The sequence below is a fragment of the Cervus elaphus genome, chromosome 27, assembly GCF_910594005.1.
Source record: "Cervus elaphus chromosome 27, mCerEla1.1, whole genome shotgun sequence".
Taxonomy (NCBI): domain Eukaryota; kingdom Metazoa; phylum Chordata; class Mammalia; order Artiodactyla; family Cervidae; genus Cervus; species Cervus elaphus.
In genome coordinates this window covers 45799052-45812510 of record NC_057841.1, presented here as the reverse complement: position 1 = coordinate 45812510, position 13459 = coordinate 45799052, and the positions used below count along the sequence as shown (strand labels likewise).

General features: G+C 47.9%; 1 protein-coding gene across 5 annotated transcripts in view; it reads right to left on the bottom strand.

The window, feature by feature from the left end:
* PRELID3A (PRELI domain containing 3A) overlaps positions 1-13459 on the bottom strand; it is a 64553-nt gene that overhangs the window by 26426 nt on the left and 24668 nt on the right. The window contains exons 2-6 of one of the 5 annotated variants that reach the window (XM_043889490.1): positions 5188-5277; positions 4073-4143; positions 3872-3989; positions 2996-3072; positions 2405-2668 (exon numbers count right to left, since the gene is read on the bottom strand). In XM_043889490.1, the coding sequence (XP_043745425.1) occupies positions 2644-2668; positions 2996-3072; positions 3872-3989; positions 4073-4143; positions 5188-5277 (381 nt within the window). In that variant the 3' untranslated portion in view covers positions 2405-2643. Of the gene's footprint in view, positions 1-2404; positions 2669-2995; positions 3073-3871; positions 3990-4072; positions 4144-5187; positions 5278-5869; positions 6039-13459 lie in introns of those variants that run through there. The other 4 variants (XM_043889493.1, XM_043889491.1, XM_043889492.1 and 1 more) reach the window with 4 other exon arrangements.

Sequence of the window (13459 nt, the reverse complement as noted above, 5' to 3'; positions counted from 1 at the left end):
GAAGTGAGAAAGGGGTGTGTAACCTATGGGGTTTGACCTGCAGCAGAGGACACTGTAAGGTGCTGCAGAGAGCAGGTGAAGAACATGGGGGCATTCAGCCAGGGACTTTGAAAAAATAAACAGATGAAAAGAAAAAGACATTACCTTCAAGGGGGAGAAAAGCTACATAAAGAAAATATAGAGACTCCCTTGGCGATCCAAAGCAGGGGCTCAGGTTCCATCTCTGGTCAGGGAACTAGATCCATATACCACAACTAAAGATCCCTCATGCTACAACTAAGATCAGACCCAGTCAAATAAATTTTTTTTTTTTAAGAAAATGTAATTAACACATAGCTTTTCACTTGGTAATAAATAGTAGTTATGTATGTTTTAATTATAGAAACAATGTGATTTTAACCATAAGTTACAACACAGCTATACTGGAGATGGGAAGATGTGAGAGAGAAAATAACCATCTATCATAGCAGGAAGTCAACAGATTTTGTCTAAAATTGTTGAATCAAGAAATAGCAGAGTATGCTCATTTATTTTAGGAATCTAACAGTAAATGCCAAAACTGCCAAGAGAGTCTACAGAAGGGTAGAAGCATGCTGTGTGGAAAGAGTTAGAGGGATTGTTTTTGTCATAAATCTTTTAACTATTTTACCTTTAAAGCTATGTGCATAAAAGTCTCAAAGATAAAAATGAATCTTAATTTTGGATTGGAAGTATTGATATCAAAGGAAAAGCAGTATCTAAAACAATGTGGTAGAATACAGTTCCACCCCTCCTTTATGGAGAGCTTCTCTAGAATTATCATTTAAAACACACAAAAATTTTATTTTTGAAAATTGAGAAAATTAAAACTCCTAGTTGGAGGTACCTTGATGTCAGCAGAACAGCTGAGAGCTTGGAACTACCAGCCCAGGCTGCAGTCCAGATGGTGGTACCAGACAGTGTACACAGTCTCATCACAGCCAGAGGACAGAGCAAATGGCTCTCCAGGCCAATCCTAACTGTCCCTGTGTCCCCGTCAGGGTGGATGCCCGACTCTAGCATGTGCAGATCCGTGAAGGGGTAAGACAGGGACACACGTCAGCTATGTCTGAGGTAACAGCTGGTGGCCAGATGTGTGAAGAGACAGGCAGTGAGCCTGTGGATCAAGGGCAAGGGAGGGGAATAGGGTATCCTCTGCAAAGAGAAAGCTCTTTAGCGAGACCCCAAGAATCGGCAGGAGAGCCGAGACTGAAGGGGGGAGACAGATGAGGCCCCATAGCCATCTGAGCAAATCAGGCTCAGGCTCAGCAGAGCAGGCGCGTAGGCTCAACGTGCAGTGGGCAGCATGGCAGCCTGCCCTGCTCCCAGCAGGTCGGCCCCACGGGCAGTGCCACTGGTCAGGCCTGCGGTGCTGTAAGGTCACGGCCGACCAGCCTGATGGTGGCTGGTGACGATGGCTGTGACCCGGGAGCTCCCGCCTCTCCTAGTCCAGCCAGGACCATGCTCCGGACTCACTTCTTCCTTCGCTTCTCTTTCTTATTTTGGTGAGGCATCAGATTAAAGATTGAGGCAGCTGAGCTCTAGTTTGTGAGGCAAGAGAATGTGATAGGGTCCACAACAAAGCAACAGCATCAGACACACACCAAACACACATGCACACATGCAAGTAGGATGCTCAGCAGTCAGGTAGGCTCTCTGCCTGTGATCAGCTTAGTGGTGCATTCAAGGAAGAAGGCCATGACCTTGGGTTCAAGGTGAAGGTTCTGGCAAACCTATGCATCAGTGCCTTAGGCAAAAAGCAGGAAGCTCTTTAAAGGAGCCCAAGCCACAGGGCTCATGCCTGCTGACTGAAGCACCAAGTGTGCTTATGTGCTGCAGACAGACCAACTGAGGGTGGGAAGTAGGGCCAGAGCTCGAAAAGCCAAGAGTAGGAGGAGTTCCAGGGCAGGAGAGTAAGGATCCTCTCAGCAGAGGGAGCAGTGAACTCTGACCTTATGAAGCAGAGATGACTGCTGACCACCCCAGCGTCAAATCTGCCCTGACACCCCAGAGGCTCAGGAGAAGAAAACAAAGAGTATTTGAGAAGCTCAAAGAGATGCTGGGAAACGACTTCGAGCACTAAAAACTTCAAGCACTAAAGACAAAGGGCCAGTGATGGCACACGGCTGGCAGCAGCAGGAAGGGCGGCCTACTGGTCACAGTGCTGACACCTGGGCCCAGGGCATCCGCAGAAGATCATGGGCAGGCACTCCAGTCTTACTCCCAAGAAAATCCCCTTCAGATCAGCCCTCCACACTGGACCTGCTGGTGAGACCCTCCTGCTAAGGATACAGCAGTCCCAGAACACATGACTGCGTGCTGAGAACCGCTTGCAGGAAAAGCCGAACTGCCCTCGGAGACGAGATGACAAACCTGAACACAAATCTCGCCACAAAACGAGCTGGTGCATCAGGACGAGGATGAAACCAGTTCGGTCTTTCTCTACAGGGCGGGGCCCCGCACAGAGGTGCATCCCGCAGACCCCTCCCAGCACGCAGGCCGCACACGCCGCTGGGAGCCCAGTGGGCGCCACATCCTCCCGGTTCAGGAATCCTGTAGTTACCGCCGCTAAGCACAGGGGACGCTGCAGGCCTCGTTAGCTCAGTGCGCGTTCCGCATTTTCAATTATCCACTCAATAGCGGCCCAGCCCTAGAGCAACACAGAGAGAAGCCAGTGCGCTGTCAGAGGTCGTCCTGCTGTCTTACCGAAGGGCAGACAGTGAGCTACGCGGATCAGGTGAACGCAAAGGAGACACCAGGCCCAGAAACAAGGCAGGCAGCACACATAATTTGAGCCCCAGCCAGAGCTCCACGGAGCCCCACCCCATCCCTGCCGTCACCTCCTGAGGCCTCTCAAACCCCTTCATGAGCGGCCCCTAACCTCCACTCCTGAACCTCGGGTGTGGGGTAACCCACCTCTCCACCTCCATCTCCCCCACCATCAGCGGGTAGCTAGCTGCCCCGGGGCGCCCCTGACCTGGTCTGGGGTGCTGTGGGATGGTAACGACCACTGAAGAAGCCGGGATTCTCCACAGGCCTCCAGCACAGCAGCCTCTAAACACAGGAAATGAGAGGCCTGCATTTAGCCTCATCGAGTCTCCCCTGACTTTTCCCATAAAGGGCTAAGGGACTCTGTCCTTGCTGAGAGTTGCCTTCCTCGTAGAATATTCTTCTCCACAAACACTCAGGCCTGCCCTAAGCCAGACCATGGACATACAAAGTGAGTTGTGTGTCTATCCTCTGGGCTCACACTGTGGATGTGATAAGTGCTGCTCTGGGTCAGAAGCGGGGGACACTATCCTGAGCTAAGCTACTCTCAACCTTCCTCAAATGTGGATTTTTCTAGAAACACGGCAGACTGGTCCTGTATCGTGACTGGACTAATGCGCCTAAATGCAAGCATAAACAGCTCTCAGCCAAACCCTGACCTGAGTGCACTAGGAAGGGAAGGCTGAGGTGCCGTGCCATTGGTCGCAGACAGAAACCAAGGGGGAAGGGAGAGCGGGGGATGGCAGAGAGGGGACTGTATGCCCTGGCCAAGAGTTGGGCCCTGGCACCCATCCTTCCCAGGGTCCCTCCACAAGGCTCACTCCCAAATCCTGCCAGAGGTACTCAAAATGCCAGTTAAATACAAAACTGCTAAAAATCGTGAGTGTCCTGCATGCCTAAGCCCACACTTGTCCTGGATGTGTGGGGTCTGTCTTGTTAAGAGCCCAGGTAGCTCAGCTGCTGCTGGAAGTGGTGGCTTGCCTCGCTGGCCTCTGTTACCCGCAGGCCTGGGGCCCTCCCCATTGCATAGGCTCAGTAGGATGCCCGCTCCTTTGGCCACCCCCCCAACAGTGAGAGGTGGTACCTTCTTTGCATTGGACGATATCGTGTTGGCCATTAAACTCTCCAGATAGCTGCCCAGGCTGACTCCCTTCACGGTGATGACAGCTTCCTGAGTGAGCACGGTCCTGGAGGAGAGCGCGCTGGAGATGAGAGGCTGAGCAGTCTGGAGGGGGAGCCACTACCCCGCCCTGCCCCGCCCCGCCCAGGAGTTCAGTCCACTTACTTTCCTGGGTCCTCCGGGTGGGATGTGTACACCAGCCTCTCACTCACCGACACCAAATTTGTGAGTGTGATCTTAAAAAAGGATACAATGGCTGCAGGTTCTACTTCTCTTGCATTTCTTCCCAAACTGCCCACAGTCTCACAACTCCACACCTGCACTTACTGGAGCCAGAGCAGAAGGAACACCGAGGCCCACACATCCTGGCCGCTGTTCTGGTGATACCACCCTCTCTCCACACCCCACACAAACTTGAGCCTAGCTCATGAGCAGTCACCACTGTATATGCAATGTTTTTATGCAAGATGCTGTTTAATAAACCTTATTTTCTTTCCTTAATCCTCAACCACACTGTGAGGTCTGTTCTTTCTTTTTTAAATGAGGAGCATGAGACTCAAAGGCTGATCACTAACACTCACAGCCACACAGCAACTTGGTGATCACCTGTCCTCCCCAAAGCCATCCCTTTGACCCTCCTCCTCTTCCTCCTGAGCCAGAACTAGCCCCCTCTACTGACAACTCGACTTTCCGCAGAGAGGAAGTGGAATTTTCTAAGTAGAGAACAATATATAAACCGTCAGGAAAGGCCAGTGTGCAAACACCCGCCCAGCTTACTCTGCCTCTGTGGAAGGGCTGCCTGGCCTGAGGGAAGGAGCCGCTGACTAAGGTCCAAAGGGTCAACTGGGAGCTTGCACCTGCAGTGACCCCACCCACAGGGTAAGGGGATGGCATAACCATGCTCCAGCCCACCCAATTCCCCCAATATGCTCTCTAAATCTGCATCAGGCCAATATCAATGGTTCCTGATTGTGAGACAGGAGAGAGGAAGGCGGGAGGAAGTGGCTGTTTCAGTGGCTGCTAAGAGACACATGTGCTGCTGCGGGCAAGGCAGCAGCTGAGAGGGGGCCGGGGGCAACAGGGAGGCAGGAGTCTGTCCCCAGGTTACAAAGGCGTGTTCACATCATTATGTGTGTTCTTCAATATGTTTTTACACTGGAATAAAAAGACAAGATATTGCTAAAGCAAACTCAGTCTTTCTATTAAAAGATCACAGACCAAAGGTGGGCTGGAAACACAATTAAATGAAGACATTATGCACCATTGTGGCTACTGCTTACATTGGTGGAGCAGAGCTCCATTTTCTTTTCCACTGGATCCACGATAGAATGTTCTCTGATGTATGTCAAAGTCCTACTGGTCCCCAAAATCTGAAAAAGAAAGTGAAACCAGCATGGTGACGTTGTCATGCCCTCAAACACTGCATGTCACTTCAGATCAGCTACTAATTTCTTCAATCAGTCTGCAGCAGCACCTCCAGCTCCTCCAGCAGCTGTTGTCCAGCAGGTGGGACAGACAGACACATGAATTAGGGATGGAGGGACCGGCACTGAGATGGAGGAGAAAGTGGGGTAGGACCTGGGACACTGAAGTCAGGGTCTGGCTGGTAAGTCAGCTGAGGACCAACCTTGCCCCCTGCACAGCCTCCCCACCCCAACCATCGCTGTACAGAGCCAGCTCTGGGGCTCAGGCCACACCTGACAGGGCAATGGAGCTGCAATGGGGCCTTCAGAGGTGGGAAGCAGGGGCTGTGGGGGTTTGGGTTTCCTGTGGGGGGTGTCACTGCCATAGGTGGATCAGGGGACATGCTGAACACTCAAGTGAACAATTAATTCACAGAGAACAAACTATATCTCAGCCTTCCCAGAAAGCCCAAATGGGAAGGCTGACGCTCCCTACATATGGGTGCCAGCCAGGTGTAGACAGGCTGTGTTGGTGTAGCTGGGCTCCCAAGGCGCTCACCGCTCTCACGAGGCTGGGCAGCCCCCACTCGGTGCTAAGGAGGCGGTGGCTGTGAAGCCGGCCCCGGCCATCCACACTGCGCTCCAGCACGTCGACACCCACAACACAGGGGTTCATGGGATTCGGGTACTTCCTCATGGCCGCCTTGATGACCGTGTCCCACGGGTGGCTGGAAGAGACACAACCACCAGCACTGAGTAGCAGTGTGTTCAAAGTCAGGTCAACCTGATCCTTGAGCTTGTTCCAGATCCTGGATCCCTGATCCTCCCAGCGACCAGGGGGTAGGCAGGGAGGGGTACAGAGCAGACTCAGGCTGGGCCAGCCCTGCTTAACTGAGGATCCCTCCTTCGCCAGTCCCCCATAGCCTAAGGAGGCAGGATACTTTGGTATGCGGCTTCTGGACAGCGACACAATGTTCCCATCCCCTTCCTGTCACCACCACTGACCTCCACACCCACACACTAACTATGCTGCTCCACAGGCTGCAAGGCCAGGGCCCATTTCTGCCTCTGCCCACACAGCCGCAGTGACTGTAGGGGCCCTTTGCTGACCGCCCACCTGCCTCCACACTGCAGCCTCGTGCCACAAGCCAGGACAGCACACCTGCCTAGCTATGAGGTCCAGAGCAACTGCTTTGCTCCAACTTCTAAGCAGTATGTGACCTGAAATGGCTATATATTTTTTTCTGATTATTAAAGTGTCTATATTTTGAAAAATAATGAATAAGATGAGGAAAACAAAAATCCACAATTCCACTACCTGGAGACAAATCTGTGCATGTGTCCCCATGCCGCCCCCAAGGCTTGTCCTGCAGACGCCACCCCTCCCTCTGGTCTTGAGCCCTGGAGAGGGGTGGACATCAGCATCCCTGTTGGTTTCCTGCCATCAGAGCCTGCACAGCTGCCCCTGCTCCCAGGGCTTCAGGCCCGCTGAGGCCAAATGCCATAGGGCCACAAAGGGCGCAGAGTCAGGTCCTCAGGGAGGACCTTCCCCAGGCCTTGCTGTCCTGACCGTTCCTCCAGGAGGCACCAGGCAAGCATTCAGCCCCAGAGGCAGGTGTCTCCGCAACACATCCTTCCCCAGATGACAGTCCAGACTCAAGACCTGGAGACATGCATCCATGTGCAAACATGCACACACTTAGAAATTAAACTGGGGTCATGCTCCATGCATGCACAAATCACCTGCTTTTTATATGGAACAGATGATAAGCACTTTCCTGCATCACGAGGCTATTTTCAGAAATACAGGACTGTAACTAGTGGCACAAAAAGTCACCCTGTGGTATAGCCAGTCCCCTCTGGCAGATTATTTTGATTACATCCAACCTTTACTGTAAAATGAAGGCAGTAGTGAACATGTGTGCACATCAGCCTTTCAACATGTCTATCTGTCCTTAGGATAAATTTATAGAGTGGAATTACTAAATTAAACATCAAAGATCATGAACATATTGAAGAATGTTCCATATTTGATGTCCTTTTTAAATATAACTTTATCATGGTCACTGACCATGAAATTTACTTTGTCAAATTCACTGACCATGAATTTACTTTATCCTCATAAAAGGCTCAGTTCAGTTCAGTCACTCAGTTGTGTTGACTCTTTGCGACCCCATTGACTGCAGCACGCCAGGCCTCCCTGTTCATCACCAACTCCCGGAGTTTACTCAAACTCGTGTCCATTGAGTTGGTGATGCCATCCAACCACCTCATCCTCTTTCGTCCCCTTCTCTTCTCACCTTCAATCTTTTCCAGCATCAGCGTCTTTTCAAATGAGTCAGCTCTTCCCATCACGTGGCCAAAGTATTGGAGTTTCAGCTTCAACATCAGTCCTTCCAATGAATATTCAGGACTGATCTCCTTTAGGATGGACTGGTTGGATCTCCTTGCAGTCCAAGGGACTCCCAAGAGTCTTCTCCAACACCACAGTTCAAAAGCATCAATTCTTTGGCGTGCAGCGTTCTTTATAGTTCAACTCTCACATCCATACATGACTACTGGGAAAACCATAACCTTGACTATGCCAAACCTTTGTTGGCAAAGTAACATCTCTGCTTTTTAATATGCTGTCTAGGGTGGTCATAACTTTTCTTCCAAGGAGAAAGCATCTTTTAATTTTATGGCTGCATCATCTGCAGTGATTTTGGAGCCCAAGGAAATAAAGTCTGCCACTGTTTCCACTGTTTCTCCATCTATTTGTCAGGAAGTGATGGGACCAGATGCCATGATCTTTGTTTTCTGAATGTTGAGCTTTAAGCCAACTTTTTCACTCTCCTCTTTCACTTTCATCAAGAGGCTGTTTAGTTCTTCACTTTCTGCCATAAGGGTGGTGTCATCTGCATGTCTGAGGTTATTGATATTTCTCCCGGCAATCTTGATTCCAGCTTGTGCTTCATACAGCACAGCATTTCTCATGATGTACTCTGCATAGAAGTTAAATAAGCAGGGTGACAATACACAGCTTTGACTTACTCCTTTTCCTATTTGGAACCAGTCTGTTGTTCCATGTCCAGTTCTAACTGTTGCTTCCTGACCTGCATACAGATTTCTCAAGAGGCAGGTCAGGTGGTTTGGTATTCCCATCTCTTTCAGAATTTTCCACAGTTTATTGTGATCCACACAGTCAAAGGCTTTGCCACAGTCAATAAAGCAGAAATAGATGTTTTTCTAGAACTCTCTTGCTTTTTCGATGATCCAGCGGATGTTGGCAATTTGATCTCTGGTTCTTCTGCTTTTTCTAAACCAGCTTGAACATCTGAAAGTTCACGGTTCACGTATTGTTAAAGCCTGGCTTGGAGAATTTTGAGCATTACTTTACTAGCATGTGAGATGAGTGCAATTGTGCAGTAGTTTGAGCATTCTTTGGCATAAAAGGCTCATCCCAGGTCAAAAAGTTAGCAAGAGGATGCAGATGAAGAGTCGGGCCTCCCAGCCCCTACTCCACAATCTTTCAGTCACACAATGGCCTCTGCACTGTCAGGTCCAGACACCCTGCTCTTTAACACAGAAATGTTTTTTCAAGTTGTGGAATTGTGTCATTGTGCTAAACACATCCACCAGATCCAACATAAGGGGATGAAGGAGCAGAGACAACTGGTCCTGATCACTCAGCAGAGTACAGGAAGACTTTCTCCTTAGGAAACCACCATCAGGGCCACAGTGCACCACACTTTGGGGAAGAAGGGAGCACCCACAGACTCATGAGAACAGAAGGGGGAGCTTTCACAGTGAGTGAAGCTGTATGTGCATTTTGTAAGTCAAGCTCCCAGAGAGTCCCATAAAAATCATTATGCAGAATAGGCTATGCCTCCTAAAATTACTTGAAACTATCTAAAAGTTGTCAAATATTTGTAATCAAGCACATCTCACACAAAGTTTCTTTTATATAGAAACCCTGCATCTTTCTAACAGATGATTTCAACTAAGCACAATGTGTTTAAAATATTCATAAAAATAATTCCAGACGTCAATAGAATGACACAGGAAAAGACTAAACATAGTATTTTTTCTTTAATTACAAGGTTTAAGTACACAAGTTAGTATCACACACTTCTTGATTAAAGAAAATAGCTCAGGGACTTGCCTTATGGTCCAGTGGTTAAGAATCTGCCTGCCCAAATGCAGGGGATAAGTTGGATCCCAGGTCCAGGAAGATCCCACATGCCACAGAGCAACTAAGCCCATGAGCAGCAACTACTGAGTCTGCGTACCTATAGACTATGCTCCACAACCAGAGAAGCTACCACAATGAGAAGCCTGCACATCACAACAAAGGGCAGCCCCTGCTTACCACAACTAGAGAAAGCCTGAGCGCAGAAATGAAGACTCAGCACAGCCAAAAATAAATAAATTTAAAAAAAGAAAAGAAAATAGCCCAATACTCATTTGATTGGCTAAAGCTGAGGAGTCTAAAATGTCAAGTGTCGGGAGAAGGTGAGAGCAGGAAGCCAGGCCTACGGGTGAATATGTGAACCGGCCCCACCCCTGGGAGACTCTGGTTGATGAAATTCATTCTTGGGATAAAGGTCCCCAGCTGAGGCTCAGAGTGATACAGAGGCCTGGGAGCTGCCCCAGGGAGGCCTCTATGCCTGCATTTCAAGAATGCGTCAGCAGCAGCACTGAGGGCTGGGGGCAGATGGCTGGGCTAGCAGAGGGGGCAATTCTGGGTGCCACATCAGGGTACTAGAAAGGAAGAACAAGGCAACTCTATGCTCAGATAGAGTGTAGGAAAGAGGAAGTGGGGTGAGGTCTGAGGTCTTGCCTACAGCAACCCATGGTAAGGGGCAGTGGGCTAAGCAAACATCAGTCATGAGACTCCCACAGCCCAGGAGAGGGTGCTGGTGCTCATTATTCCAGCCTCCAAACATCCATAATGACTCAAAAAAAAAAAAAAAGATGTAGGAAAAGTCCTTGGAGCCCAAGCAACCCTGGGTCAGCCAGCGGTTCTTGAAGTGAGGACAACAAAGCTGGCTCCCAGGCCCCTCTGGGAGCCTGGCTGCTGCTGAGAGGGCCTGCCCTCCTAGCTGCAGGACACCAGCCGAGGTTGCAGGAGCCCCAGTGAGGCCACAACTGTTGGCCTCTCCCCAGGAGTGACAGCCAGGCCAGGCTGTGTGGCACTCACTGCTGAGTGGCGCATTCAGAAAGTCCACCAGCACCAAGGTCTGTCCCTGATAGTAAAAGGCCTCATTTCCCACACCAGGACCCCTGGCTCTGGGCAAGGGCACAAGAAGGACTGGGAGGCCTCACTGTGGTTGGAAGCGTGGGTGGCTGCAGGATGGGGAGGGGGGGTGCTGGGTAGAGAGGGGAGTCCAGTGGTCCAGTCCAGTGCTTCCCGGCTATCACTTCTCCTCTAAACCACTGAACACAAACTGTAGTCACTCAGACATGGGTGTTGGACAGGAGTCTGCTTAAAGATCAATGAAGTGATCCTGTTACTTAGAGGAAAATACCTGACAGCATTTGCTGCCAAAGATAGAGTTTGAGCTTCACAGAGACAACTGGAATTTTAGAAAGCCGGCATCACTACCCGATGCTTGTCCCACGTTGTACCTGGTAACCACACAGCCTAGTGACTACTGCAACATGTTACAATTCACAGGGAGGAGTCATTCAAAGTACCAGACAGACCAATTACTCTGGTCAGTCGTGGTGTCAGGTTTCCTGCTGCAATTAATCTGAGAAACTATGGTTTGTTTTGCTATAGTAGCAAAGACCAGCCATGACTATTTTTAAAGATTTCTGAAATACTGCTACCTTTCCCACGTAGGTTTTACTCACATACAGTGTGTGAGGCTGGGTTTTAATCATTTACTTGAGCCAAAACAACAGAGTGCAAGACTGAACACAGAAGCTGATGGAAGCATCAAGTCAGCATCTATGCTGCCTGACATTATCGAAATTAGCGAAAAATAAACAGTGCCACTCTTACTACTTTGAAAAGTTTTGGAAGCTACAGGTTTTTTAAATTAAAAAATGTTATGTTAATGTCGTGTTTATTATGGTTAATTTTAATAAATATTTTAAAACTTATCAGTCTTAATTTCTAATGTGGTAAATATTAGTAGATTTAACCCACACCAGTATTTTCTAAGAGTGTAAAGAGGTCCTGATGCTAAAGAGTTTGAGGACTTCTGGCCTAAGTAAGCCCTTGATTACATGAATCACAAATAGATACAGAAGTGGTCACCACAGCATGATTTTTAATAAGGGAGAAATTATGTCCCTTCGATAAGAGAAAGGATAAATGGTGTATGTATATACATATACACACAGATCTCAAACAGATACACACACATCACAGAAGCACACTGTTGAGAAGAAAAGGAAACTGAAAAGCACTGTCCAAGATGGTGCCAGTCATTTCTATTTTAAAACAATGAACAACAGTACATTCTGTTTAAGGGTGAAAACAGAAACATCAAGTGGATCTTCAGGAGGCTGCCCAGCAGGTTCATAACTGAGACTGCATGTGGGAGCGAGAAGGGAACACCGCTGGGGTGGGGACAGCGGACACTGGACTGCAGCTCCTGCCTGCATAGCCTCATTTCTCTTATTTAAAAAGGATGGGGGGCCTTTCCCTGCTCCCAGCCAGAGAGCAAGCCCGCTTTAGGGCAGCCTCTCCTCCAAACCCTACTTCCCTGAGATGACACTGCCTACTAGATGGCCATCATTAAAAGTCCTGGGATCGGCTAGAACCCACGTAGCATACATCCTTGACTCTGTTAGAAATCTACTCATACTGGTTGTGCCAGTAAAGATTTTGTTTTGGTCCATCTGAAATTTCAGGTGTGAGGATGGGATTTATAAACCTGTAATTATAAGCCTGTTAATTTTTAAGTACCCCCTTCTGTATGTTTTTATTTCAGTCCTGTGTTTTCCACTACTATTTAAACTACTTTAAACCAAAGAGCTCTCCACTACTTCGGGTTTACACTGCCCTCAGCTCTGTCTGATCTCCATTCCTAGGGTTTCTTCAGTGCATGAATACTGGAGGAAAACTTGATAAAATCAAAATTTCTTGCACCTCAGCAAAGGAAACCATAAACGAAAAGACAACCTACAGAACATGAGAAAATTTTGCAAATGATGCAACTGGTTAATTTTCAAAATATACCAACAGCTCAATACAGAAAAGGGGGGAGGGGCAGAAGACCTAAGTAGACATTTTACCTCCAAAGAAGACATAGAGAGGGCAGCAACTATACTCCAAAAAAATTATTTTTAAAAAACTTTAAAAAGAAGACATACAAATAGCCAGTAAGCACATGAAACAATGTTCAACATTGCTAATTATTAGAGAAATGCAAATCAAAACAACAATAAGGTACCACTTCACAATGGTCAGAATGGCCATCATTAAAAGTCTACAAATAACAAATGCTGAAGAGGGTATGAAGAAAACAGAACCCTCCTACACTGTTGGTGGAAATGTAAAGTGATCAGCCACTATGGAGAACAGTATGAAGGTTTCTCAAAAGCTACCATATGATCCTGCAATCCCACTCCTGGGCATATATCTGGAGAAAACTATAATTCTAACAGATACATGCACCCCAATGTTCACAGCAGCCCTATTTTACAATAGCCAAGATATGGAAGTAACCTAAATGTCCATCTACAGAGAAACAGATGAAGAATATACATGATATAATACTATTTAGCCATAAAAAAGGATGAAGTACTGTCATTTGCAGCAACATGGATGAACCTAGGGATTATTATATCAAGTGAAGTAAGTCAGGCCAAGACAAATACCATAGGATATTGTCTATATGTGTAATCTGGGGGAAAAAATGATACAAGCTTACTTACAAAAAGAAACACACTCACAGACATAGAAAACAAATTTATGATTACCAAGGGGGAGGATGGGATTAAATTAGAAGTCTGGGATTAAAATATACACACTAGTATATATAAAATAAATAACAAGGACCTGTGTAAGCATGGGGAACTATACTCAGTATCTTGTAATAACCTATAAAGGAAAAGAATTTAAAACAGAACACACACACACACACACTCTGCAGTCCAGGGGTTAAGATTCTGCACTTTCATTTCAGGGAGCACAGATTCAATCCCTGGTCAG